The sequence below is a fragment of the Austrofundulus limnaeus genome, unplaced genomic scaffold, assembly GCF_001266775.1.
Source record: "Austrofundulus limnaeus strain Quisiro unplaced genomic scaffold, Austrofundulus_limnaeus-1.0 Scaffold115, whole genome shotgun sequence".
In the NCBI taxonomy this organism is placed as follows: Eukaryota; Metazoa; Chordata; class Actinopteri; order Cyprinodontiformes; family Rivulidae; genus Austrofundulus; species Austrofundulus limnaeus.
The window spans coordinates 1,069,203-1,080,485 of record NW_013952517.1 but is presented as its reverse complement, the minus strand read 5'-3'; the positions used below and the strand labels follow the sequence as shown (position 1 = coordinate 1,080,485).

Below are 11,283 nucleotides of genomic sequence, written 5' to 3'. Positions count from 1 at the left end.
CCCCCAGACTATGTGGTCCATCAAAAACATCATTTATAGATCAACCAAACCTTACATTAAATAGCCTTTTAAAATAGACGGTTCTTATTGTGTTTTCTGTCCTGAAAATCAAATAATCTCTTTTGTTGATGCTACTGATGTAACTAGTTWAAATCTCTAAAATAAGGAGTATAAAAACACTCAGTACAAACAGGATTTACAAATTGAAGTAGCCTAAGTTTRGTGCAGTAGGGGGAAGATGGACGTCTTGTATTTTTCACTTCAACGTAAGCAGCTCAGTAAAAATATTTTTAAACACAGCTACTCGTTTTTAGCTAAGGAACAAGTAGCGGAAAAGCAACCAGTGTTATTATTAAGCGGCTCTCASGCGCAGAAAACCCCTCCTCTTGCTAGCTAAAGTCAAGCTACATGGTTAGCTGAGCCACCCGCGGCAGTCGCAAAAGCCCACACAGCTGTGCCTAATTATGAATCTATGAACAAGCTTACCTCCTCTTCCYTGCGACAGCAAATCTTTGTTTTCCACACGAATGAACGGCACTACTCTAAGTTAACTTAAAGTGCAATTAGCCAGCCGGACAGCTTTGCCTTTTGTCTGGATGAGATGCTGAGCGTCTGCTCAGTGGCGTTTGAAGCGCTTTCCTTCTGTCGTTCAGTGTAAAAACACTACTTGACTCTATTACCGTAAAACCTCATATAAACGCGCCATTGCGTTTTGGCCAAAGCTAAACGTAAGCACAATCCAAAGCAAAGGTGAACACTACAGTAACAAAGACGTAGTGTGAGTTACGCTAGTAGTTCTCTTCGAAGCTAGATAATAGGAGAACAATATTTATCTTTATTTATATTTCGAACCTTAAAACGGACAGAACAATACTCACCTCTAGTGGAAGTGAACGGTACTACTCACTACAGGGGGCTTTGCCTTTTACAAGAAACTTTACGGTCAGACACCTGATTGGTGAATGTTTAAAAACGTAACATGACGTTTCAAGACTGTAACCAATCAGCTTCGAGAAAGGGTTGGCCCCATCGCAAAGATAACGAGACCAAATAACGTTGCTTGCACTTATTTACATAGCGTTTATTATTAATAATAATGTGACTTATGGACCGTAACATTATGTAATTATTATATGTAGCACTCATGAAGACGATGCTGGCCATGGAGTTGGGAAAACGCTGATGTAAGTAAAGAAAAATGTTTGCAGACTATTAGCGGTACGCTATTAGCTAGCTAGCAGAGAGATTAGCTAATTGAATGAAAAACAGCATGCTGGCTTGTTTTAGCTAAATAGTGCTTCTTTTTGTAAGTAGCAAAATAACTACTGAGTAAGCTATGACTGCTAGTAGCTATTTTAATGTTGCTGGCCGTTTAAAAATGCGTCTGTTAACATGTGCACAGTAAACATTGTGGGTTTCTCTGTCCAGATTCTGTTTTATTTCTCTGATGTGGGTCTTCACACAGTAAGATGTCTCTGGCCCAGAGGGTTTTGTTGACCTGGGTCTTTACCCTTGTTTTCCTCATCATGCTGGTGCTCAAACTGGATGGGAAGGTATAGTAAAAGTTTTGTGTGTTTCATGTGTCCTRCACCAATACTTTTAATAAACAATAAACTARAATATAATGATYATAAGATGTAAGGAATAAAATCTGRCTATTAACCTTTTTGTCTTCCTCTAACCAGGTGCAGTGGAACTGGTTCCTCATCTTCCTCCCAGTCTGGGTGTTTGATGGCATCCTCATCCTCATGCTTGCCATCAAAATGGCCGGGCGCTGCAAGCCCGGGTACGACCCACGCAACGGTTCGCCTGACCTGTGTCTGCGCACCTGGTACCTGACGGCCATGCTGCTCAAACTGGGTTTCTGCCTGACGCTGTGCGCCAAGCTGGAAAAACTGGCCGACGTCAAGCTGACGTTCGTTTGCATACCGCTGTGGACTATGCTGCTGGGAGCACTGGTAGAACTGGGACTGAACATCTTTCCAGAGAGGAGAGAGGTTTAACAGTGGCGTAACAATCAACTTGAAACTACGCTCATTTAAAAAAAGAGAGAGATGTGATGGAAATATCTATGATTTGTCTTTTATCTCATCAGGYTTTAAGTATGAAAGTTCAGAGCTGAGCTAAAGATCTACTGAATGTTAGAAAAGCTGCTTTTGAGTCAAACAAACAAAACAAATATCACTTAAATGAATCTGAAGAGGCATCTATATAAAGACAACTGTGAAGCCAATACAGGGGAAAAAAATCTTGCAATGTGTTATGAATTCATATGATTCAGTATTGTTTTTAAATATTTAGTGAATATAACTTTTCTCGATTGAAAGGTACCATAAATAGAATTCCAATTTAGAATGTGTTAAAATGTGTTTGTGTGTGGCTGTATTAATCTTTGTACTCTGAGTTGTTAAAAGTTGTTTATCAGATGTTATTTCAACAGTTTAAATTACCATTTTCAATGTTAGTTTATTGTATTTTTCTCCTTCCTCCTCTGTACATGCTGTTTTTTTTTTACTTATCTGCTGTAATAAAATGACTGGTAAATATAATTTCACCGAGAAGTAAAAATCAAAACAGCTCACAGTAATCAGGAAAGTAAAAAGTACTTTTACACTCTAAGAAATGAAGTGTTGAATTTACTTAGAGTTGAGTATTTTTTTTACATCTTCCTGCAGTTTTTCTCAAATTGATGACAGTGTTCTGTGTGCAAAGTTTATATTTTTGCCAAATAATCAGTTCAGATGTTTCTCCATTTTGCACTTTATTGAAACCAGATCTGACCTGAGTGTGTGTTGTAATAATTGTTTAAATTTCGCTGTGCGAATGTTTCTCATTTAAGTTGTACCAATAAAAATACTAAAACCAGTTCAGGTGTTTCTAAATGGAAGATGGTTATTAGTTTTAAAATATGCAAGGAGAAATTATATTTATTAATAATCTATTTCACATAGTTCCATTTGCTGTTCTCATTTATCCTTGAATGCAGTACAATGATCTGCTTTTTATTTTAAAAAGTAAAAAACATTTATTTGTAATGCAGTCCAAGCTTGAAAAAACAAGAAACTGGGACGTGCATACTTACATACAGTGAACCTTTTATTAGTTAGGCTCATATTTAAAGTAGAAACCACACTACAAGATTTGATCTTTGTACAAAACTTCTTATGTACACTACAGTGCTGACAGTTAACAAAATGAAAAAATAAAAACAAACCGAAAACAACTCAAACTCCTGAGGACATCTGTTTTCAACAATAGCTTTAGTCACAAAACAAAAAAATAAAACCCAAAAGCAGACAAAGAGCTGCAGAGCGCCTTGCAACTGGATCAAGTCCTTAATTATCGCCTCAATCAGAGCCACACAGGGAAGAGTTTCCATCTGAAACACAGTCGTTTGAGGCAGAGGAAGAAATAAGGCGTTATCTTTCACTTATTAAGAWTTTTGCAGGCTTTTGGTGCGACGGATCAAGAATACAAACCTGCTTTTTGGATTTCATCTCCCCAAAGTCATCTGTACTGAACGCTGCAGATATCTGCAGGCCTTTCAACAAATTTAAAAAACAATTTAAGGCGYTTTCTGTCCCCTCTGCACTGTGTGTCTGGAGAACCGAGGACAAACCCCAACTCCWAAAACAATCAGACGGTGTGTAAATGTTCATTCAGAATGGAACACAGACACTTTGACTTCTCCAGCTTTTTGTTATATTTTGTTGTGTTTACTATGTTCCATTATGAATAAAATAGGAGCTACATTTCACACAACGTTCCAACTTCTTTGGAGTTGTAGTTCATAGTTAAGGACAGGCACTGGGGAAATGTGGGCTACATTAGCAGGAGGGCTGCACTCTCACAGTAAAATTAAGACATGATGAAAAGGTTCCTCAGCTGTGGGACATGCACTGAGACAGAAGAGTCTGAACCTCATCAGATACCTGGAGAATCATACTCTTCATACTTACAGACCTTCTATCATCACTTCAGGCCCTGGTTGATAAATAAACATTTGAATATACATAACACTAGAAACTGGACTTCAGGTAAATACATATAAATAGTGCTTTGGGCATAAGCTTTCATCTGTTTTCAAGAATCTTAGAACACAGATGCCTGAATCATTTCTTAAATATAGACTTGGAAGAACCCGGAAATGCCCCGTTGATAATCTGGCCAAAAAAATAAATAAATAAATCTGAGTCATTACTTCTTCAATAGTCATTTGTGTGCTCAGAAGGGATTAAAAAGTGCTGCAAAGGGTCATGATTAGGAAGCCTTGACAAAAAGTGTCTGCGTATTGCTCTCTGAGTTCTGCCGCTTGCTTTAGAACCTCAACAACTACATGAAACTTAAACCAGGTTAAAACCGAAGGATTGAGTTTTTAAAGGTGAACTTTATGCGACCTGACTGTGTTTTCCTGAGTCTCTGGAGGCCGGCCTTTAACGGACATACTCAGGCTGAATTATTTTTTTTATTATTTCAATAAAGTTATAATTTTATTAAAATAATTTAAAAAAATACTAGAATAGTTCCTGGAGAAACTATGAAAGGATTGCCAGCTGTGCAAAACTCGTCCTGTACATTTTGAACATGTTTGCTGTTTAAAGAGGTTCTGACAGCAGTCCTAAAGATGTATTTGATGTCTGATTGAGATGTCAGCAACTTGTTTGCCTTTTTTCTTTCTATAGGTGTCACAAAATGACTGTTGTAACTCATTTTGTATGTATTTTAGCAAAATTTGWGCTTTGATTCATGGAATATTTTGCTAACAGACATTTTTCTACATTATTTCTGCCATTTGTAAGACTCGAATACTCTAATAAGGTGGATCAGTTGTTGTAAAGCTCTTTAACACTTTGTTTCACACTTTAGAGTCATTCAGCATATATGTAAAATGTGCTGATTTCCAGCAATGATGTGGTAATTGAGGGTTACTTGGACAGCCATTTTGTGTCTGAGTTGGACAAAAGTGTTGGACAGTGACAGAGGACTGTGCAATGATGACTGTCTTAGAGATTTATAACGTTAATATCAGTGGTTCATGGGATACTTTAAAGAGCGTTCCGGTTTTAAAGGCTTTGAGGCCTTGCCCATTCATTTCCAATGGCATGTGTAAGGTGTCTTTGTCTGCCTACTGCGTCGCCATGGTAACAACGAATGTACAGTTGAGGAAGAACACAGTTCCCCTGATCGAGCCGGTCGTTTTGATGTATAACTTGTGTGGGTGCAGTCATGTTTCATTTGCATAGAAAAAAAGTAGCCGAAGTTCCTTCGGCTGCTATCTTGTTTTTCATGTTTGTGCTCCAGTATGTGACAGAGGTTACTGTCAGCTACCAGTAAACCAAGTTCCAGCTCAATATATCAAACAAAGGCTGAGCGAAAGCCATTTATAAATAGCTTTGGCGGCCATCTTGGATTTTTGTTTTCAGCTACTATTTGTGGTAGAGGTTACTGTCAGCTACTTGTGTATCAATTATTAGCTCAATATATTGAAAATCGGCTGAATTGGAGTAATTTGGACTTAGCCATGGCGGCCATCTTGGATTTTTATTTTGGCTACTATTCRACACTGCCTAACCTACAGTTGGAGTGTAGACTGAGCTGCATATGGTTTTAAATGGCTGAATGAGAGCCTTTTTTCCCCAAAATTAGCTTTAGCAATTAGCTTACACTTGTGAGAAGCATTTATATTGCGTGRAGTTAGCTGTCAGCTACCAAAGGAGTTTTATGGAGGTCTTTGTGGGTTTACTGTATTACCATGTTARCAAAYGAAACCTATGTAAAGTCATGTGTGACCTTTAACCTACATTAACTCACTACAGCCTCAGCCAATCAGGAGGCTGGATTCCCAGCAGCAGCTCAGCTGCACTTAATGGGAGACCAAAATCTGCAGCTCCTCTGTCTGAAAACACAGAAATGATGTGTCCTTTCAAACAGCTGCTGTACAAAAAATATAAGGGCTATTGAAATAATTTTAGGACCGTGAGCGTCAGAAGACTTTGGTMTTTAATGAAATAAAATATCAAGCACGTACTTGGCATGATGGCTGAGATATCGCGAGTTAAAAAAGGTAGTAAGTGTTAGATTTCTGAATCTGGTTTTGACCATTTTTGAATGGAAGACAGGAGAAGGAACTTGGTTTTGCTGGCTTCTGAAGCACGTAGAGAGAAAACCAATTGTCTTAGAGCCAAACCACACACGTTTTCTGAAAGAAGACAAAAATTCCTACGTTTTGATGTGTAATTTGTCTTTGTAACGTGAAAATTGTGGCTGTAGTAGGAATTTGTTTGCAAAGTTTCTTCTTTAAAATTACAGAGCTCACACTCTAAGGTCACATGACCTAGAGTGAGGAGCTTCCCATGTAATCCAATGGGGATTTTTAGATTAGTTTTTTGGGGATTACGTCGCCTTGGTAACAGATCATGTAAAGATAAATAATAGCACACCTCGTGAGATCGACGCCGACGCAATGATGTATTTTTCATGGGGCCCGAACCGCATTAACGGTGAAAGTTCTGGGATGAATAATATATAAATAGAGTCCAGTTTAGAGGTGGATAATAATAGGTTGCCATTGTTCATGGCAATCCTAATTATAATAATAATAATAATAATTATTATTATTTTAAACCAAAAATATCACACTGGCAGTGAGGACAAACAACCTAAATATTTTAAAGGGCCTGACTTACCGATACCAAAGTTGGCTCTTACTGTAGTGATTTAAAACTGACTGGGTCTTTTTTTCTTTAGTAGCACTGAAAAACAGCCAATACAACACTGGAAATGATTAGAAAAGTCATTTAGACATCATTAATTGCACTCCTCGTTAATGCTTTCAGACAGAAGCAGTATGTGGTTTTATATTCAGCAGATTATTGCTCTGAATACAATATGAGGGAAAAGTCCTGCTATTACCTGTACTGTTCAAGATGTACTGATAAAATACAAAAAGAAATGTAGCAGTATGAAAACAACAGACAAGTTTTAAATAACACAACGTTGGCCCGTCTTTACTCAAAAAGATTTGTGGGCACAGAGAACATTTAAAGGCACAGTGTGTAGGATTTTGTCAATTCTTTTAGCCGAAATTGAGATAATCACTCATGACAATTATAAAAAACATGTCTAATCATTGCAGACAAAGACCTTGTTTTATTATTTTTACCTTATAAAAAGCTGTTTATATCTCCATGGTCGCCACAACAGGCAGCCGCCATCTTGCACCGCCATCTTGTCTACCAAGGCTCATGAAGGACAAACTGCGGTGGCGGCGTCAAAAACGGTTTTAGTTGTAATACTATAAATGTAATATTTGTTGTCTGTTATTGTAGCTGGGATAATTTTACTTATTAAAGCTCATAATCTTACCACTTGAAACATCACTAGCCCTGAAGCTGCTGGTAGACATCGCGGTTGGAATTATCAAAGGTTTTTGACACCTGAGAGACACCGTAGCAACTCCTTTGCGTTTGGAAGCGGGGGTGGGGGTGGGGGGAGGACCAGGGAGGATGAATCAACCACTCAACCACTAGATGTCACTGAAAACAACAAATCCTACACACTGTGCCTTTAAAAAAAATAAAACAATTAGCTGCGAGTTTCGTAAAAAACCATTGTGGGTTTTTTAGTTAAATAAATAACACAAATCTGGCTTAATGAGCTTGTTACTTCCTACATCTGATGGCTCACAAAAAAATTGAAGTATTACTCTTAAAAACTAAAAGAATAAAACCAAACAGCTGCTTGGCAGACCAGGGACTTCATTCAAACCATAAGCCTGAATATTCTGGAGCTACAACTGGTGCACAGTTATATTTGTGCACAGTCAGAGCTTCAGCCAGTCCAGTCCAGGAGTCTGAAATATAACAGCTCAGCTCTGCTCTTATATGGTGTCTGAACAGACACGCTTAACTTTCTTCCTTTTTACAGCGTTTTACAACCAAAATAAAACCTCGAACATTTACAGTCCTTTACAATCGCTATGTACAAACACGACTATAACAGCTGCTTCGGCTGCTCGTCATGCCTGGGGGGAGGGGAGAAGATCGACGGGGAGGGCTGAGGGAAGGGAGGCGGTGGCAGAGGGGGTGGAGGTGGAGGGGAGGACGGAGGCGGAGGGGGGTGAGGGTAAGTCGGGGACAGGGGGAGCGGAGGCTGCGCCGGCGCTGAGGTTTGGTACGGGTACGAGCCGGGCGGCGGCTGCGAGAGGAACGTCTGAGGAGGGAGGAAGGGGTGAGGGGTGAAGCCCGGGTGTTGAGGGGGGAAGAAGGTTTTGGCGAACTGGTGCTGGTAAGAGAGGTGGGGGAGCAGAGGCTGGGAGGGGGAGTTGGGCTGGGAGGAGTGGGGGAGCAGGGGAGGCGGGTAGTAGGTCTGAGCCTGTGTGGTGATGTTGGGCTGCTGCAGGTGGCTCAGGTGGACCGAGTGAGGCGGCACAGTCTGACTGAGGAAAGGGTTCAGAGTCTGGGGCTCGGGGGGGAAGGAGGGACCGGGGAGAGGATTAGTGGGGAGGACTGGAGTCCTGTGGGGGAGGTGGGAATGTGACATGAGGGGAGGGTAGGGAGGAGGAAGCATCTGAGGGAGGTGAGGAGGAGGAGGAGGGAGATGCTGCGGTGTGTATTGCTGCATGTAGAGTCCTGGTCTGGAGGCGTCCTGCGGAGGACACATCTGCAGGTCCATACATGTCCCGGAGTCAGAGTTAGAACCGTGAGTCCAGAGGTCTGAGTGTGTCCTTGTGTCCAACGTTCGGCCTCGTGTTTCAGCTTCTAAGTGTGTCCTTGTGTCCAACGCTCGGCCTCGTGTTTCGGTGTCCAAGTGTGTCCTTGTGTCCAACATTCGGCCTCGTGTTTCAGCTTCTAAGTGTGTCCTTGTGTCCAACGCTCGGCCTCGTGTTTCGGTGTCCAAGTGTGTCCTTGTGTCCAACATTCGGCCTCGTGTTTCAGCTTCTAAGTGTGTCCTTGTGTCCAACATTCGGCCTCGTGTTTCAGCTTCTAAGTGTGTCCTTGTGTCCAACGTTCGGCCTCGTGTTTCAGCTTTTAGGTGTGTCCTTGTGTCCAACTTTCGGCCTTGTGTCTCAGCTTCTGAGTGTGTCCTTGTGTCCAACGTTCGGCCTCGTGTCTCAGCCTCTGAGTGTGTCCTTGTGTCCAACGTTCGGCCTCGTGTCTCAGCTTCTGAGTGTGTCCTTGTGTCCAACGTTCGGCCTCGTGTCTCAGCTTCTGAGTGTGTCCTTGTGTCCAACATTCGGCCTCGTGTCTCAGCTTCTGAGTGTGTCCTTGTGTCCAACGTTCGGCCTCGTGTCTCAGCTTCTGAGTGTGTCCTTGTGTCCAACGTTCGGCCTTGTGTCTCAGCCTGTGAGTGTGTCCGTGTGTCGGTCTGGGTCTGTGATGTCTCAGAGCGTGCTGGTGTCCTGGTGTCTGAAAGGACTCCTGGTTTTAGGTGGGCAGTGTCCTTCGTGTGTTCGGACTGACCAGCAGGCAGCTGACTCGAGGAAGAACCTGCAGATCTGGGACTTGTCAGAGGCGAAGAGGACGCTGACAGTAAAGAAGACACGGGGGTTGGAGAYGTAAAAGACAAGTGAGCAGCTGGTGAAGGAGAGTGTGAAGAAGTGACAGCTGACCCTGTCGAAGGCGAAAACGCTGCAGAGGTGGAAGACTTGGAGCGAGGTGGAGAGCGGGACAGTTTGGAAGGTGAAAAGGAAGACACTGTCCTGCTGTCTGACTGATGATGATGATGTTTAGGTGAGACTTTGGGTTTTGTGTCTTTATGAAGAGAAGGAGAAGCAAGAGGAGTGAGAGGTGACAACTTGTTCTGGCAGAAAGAAGTCGGAGGCTCAGCCTTCACTTGTGCAGGAGAATCTTGAAGTTCTTCTTTCACGTTGTTCTTCATCTCGTCTGTGTCTCTCGCCTCACTAACAGAGTTCACAGAGAGAGCAGCTTCAGACAAAGGTGGCTTGTTTTCTTCTTTTTTAACAGCAGGAAATGTCCTGTTTACTGCCACCTCCTCATCCTCCTCTTTTATCTCATCCTCCTCCTCCTCCTTCAGAACCACTGCTTCCATCTCCTCTTCCTTCAGCTCTTCCTCCTGCCCCTCCTGGTGGTAATGCTGGAGGCGTACGTGCCACGCCAGGCTGCAGACGGCGGACACCGTCTTGAACTGGTGGACCACGTTTCGGGGGATGAAGTAGATGTCATCGTGACACAGGCGGATGCGGGCGTAGCGGATGCCCTCCCGCCGTAACTGGTTCAGCTTGGCATCGTCCACCCACTGTACACACTGAGAAAAACAGGAACTTTCTTAAAGGGCCTGTGACACACTTACTCTTTAAATACAAAAAGTAAAAAAAAACATATTTATATCTAAGGAAATATGCATAATACACATGATTTTACCCATTTTGTCTCATAACTGGCATATTTTCTCTTGAATTTGGCCCAGCAAAGTGAAACAGGAAGTGACATCAAAGGGCAACTCTTTAAGAAAAGAAACTCTCTAGTCTTTGTTCATTGAAACAATTTTATTTAAACTCTTCTTCAACTCTGATAGTGACTCAAAATAATCTAAAGAAACATCAGATTCTTCTCTAATTATTGTAGCGTTGCTCTGTTTACATGCAGACATTCCCCTTTGACATCACTTCCTGTTTCTTCACATGCAAACATCTCAACAACTGTTCATCTCAACGGCATGAAATTTGTTTTGCAATATGTTCTCCATGTTATCTTCCCAAAAACGCATTCACGTTTATTACAAAAATTTGATGTCACAGGCACTTTAAAGCACTCAATGGTAATATCTTCTATGTTCTGAGTGTCTGGACCAAAGAAAWTTTGGCCAATTATACTTTAAATTAGGAGTTAAAAACATTAAAATGTAGGGAACCATCTGTGACAAAATAACAAACTTATATAGTAAAATTGTGTTTCTAAATTATTTTACTACCAGCATCTAAAAATACACCATATTTATATAAGCTTTTACATGAACTGAGCAACTTTTAATATTATTATAAATTACAAAAACAAAAAAGAAACATTATGCACAGATAAATCACAAAATATGGGAGAAAGTAAAAAAAAATTAAACAAATTTAAAAAAAATGAATCCTTACTTAAGCTAAATAATTTTTTAATGATGCGTTTTCTCCACCAGGTGGCAGTGTTCAACATTAGTTGCCACTATGAGATGACTGAAATACTGTGGAGGTGATCTTGTATCTAAACTGAGAAGTTGCTATGACCTGAGTGTGTGTATGTGTGTGTGTGTGTGTGTGTGTGTGTGTGTGTGTGTGTG

General features: G+C 41.1%; 3 protein-coding genes across 8 annotated transcripts in view; 1 reads left to right on the top strand and 2 right to left on the bottom strand.

The window, feature by feature from the left end:
- The window catches only part of LOC106521786 (putative homeodomain transcription factor 2), a 40,977-nt gene extending 40,320 nt beyond the window's left edge, over nucleotides 1-657 (bottom strand). For all 4 annotated transcript variants that reach the window (XM_014014503.1, XM_014014506.1, XM_014014504.1 and 1 more), the window contains exon 1: nucleotides 487-657. The gene's annotated coding sequence lies outside the window, so the exon portion shown is untranslated. The remainder of the gene's footprint in view (nucleotides 1-486) is intronic.
- A 354-nt stretch (nucleotides 658-1,011) lies between these two features.
- Nucleotides 1,012-2,352, top strand: LOC106521784 (transmembrane protein 60). 2 transcript variants are annotated; one of them, XM_014014502.1, is made up of 3 exons: nucleotides 1,012-1,184; nucleotides 1,466-1,553; nucleotides 1,686-2,352. In XM_014014502.1, the coding sequence occupies exons 2-3, from the start codon at nucleotides 1,470-1,472 to the stop codon at nucleotides 2,001-2,003; spliced, it is 402 nt and encodes a 133-aa protein (XP_013869956.1). In that variant the 5' UTR covers nucleotides 1,012-1,184; nucleotides 1,466-1,469; the 3' UTR covers nucleotides 2,004-2,352. The 2 variants fall into 2 exon arrangements, with proteins under 2 accessions (XP_013869956.1, XP_013869955.1); XM_014014501.1 differs by having other exon boundaries at nucleotides 1,013-1,184; nucleotides 1,429-1,553.
- A 5,385-nt stretch (nucleotides 2,353-7,737) lies between these two features.
- The window catches only part of LOC106521783 (uncharacterized), a 30,272-nt gene continuing 26,726 nt past the window's right edge, over nucleotides 7,738-11,283 (bottom strand). The window contains exons 9-10 of one of the 2 annotated variants that reach the window (XM_014014500.1): nucleotides 8,835-10,266; nucleotides 7,738-8,744 (exon numbers count right to left, since the gene is read on the bottom strand). In XM_014014500.1, coding sequence (XP_013869954.1) covers nucleotides 7,993-8,744; nucleotides 8,835-10,266 — 2,184 coding nt within the window. In that variant the 3' untranslated portion in view covers nucleotides 7,738-7,992. Of the gene's footprint in view, nucleotides 10,267-11,283 lie in introns of both variants that reach the window. The other variant, XM_014014499.1, reaches the window with a different exon arrangement.

Bases quoted from the DNA above. Each gene is read 5' to 3' on its own strand.
- LOC106521784 (XM_014014502.1), top strand. From the start codon at position 1,470: ATGTCTCTGGCCCAGAGGGTTTTGTTGACCTGGGTCTTTACCCTTGTT. The intron at 1,554-1,685 runs GTATAGTAAAAG...TCCTCTAACCAG, and splicing joins TGCTCAAACTGGATGGGAAG to GTGCAGTGGAACTGGTTCCT.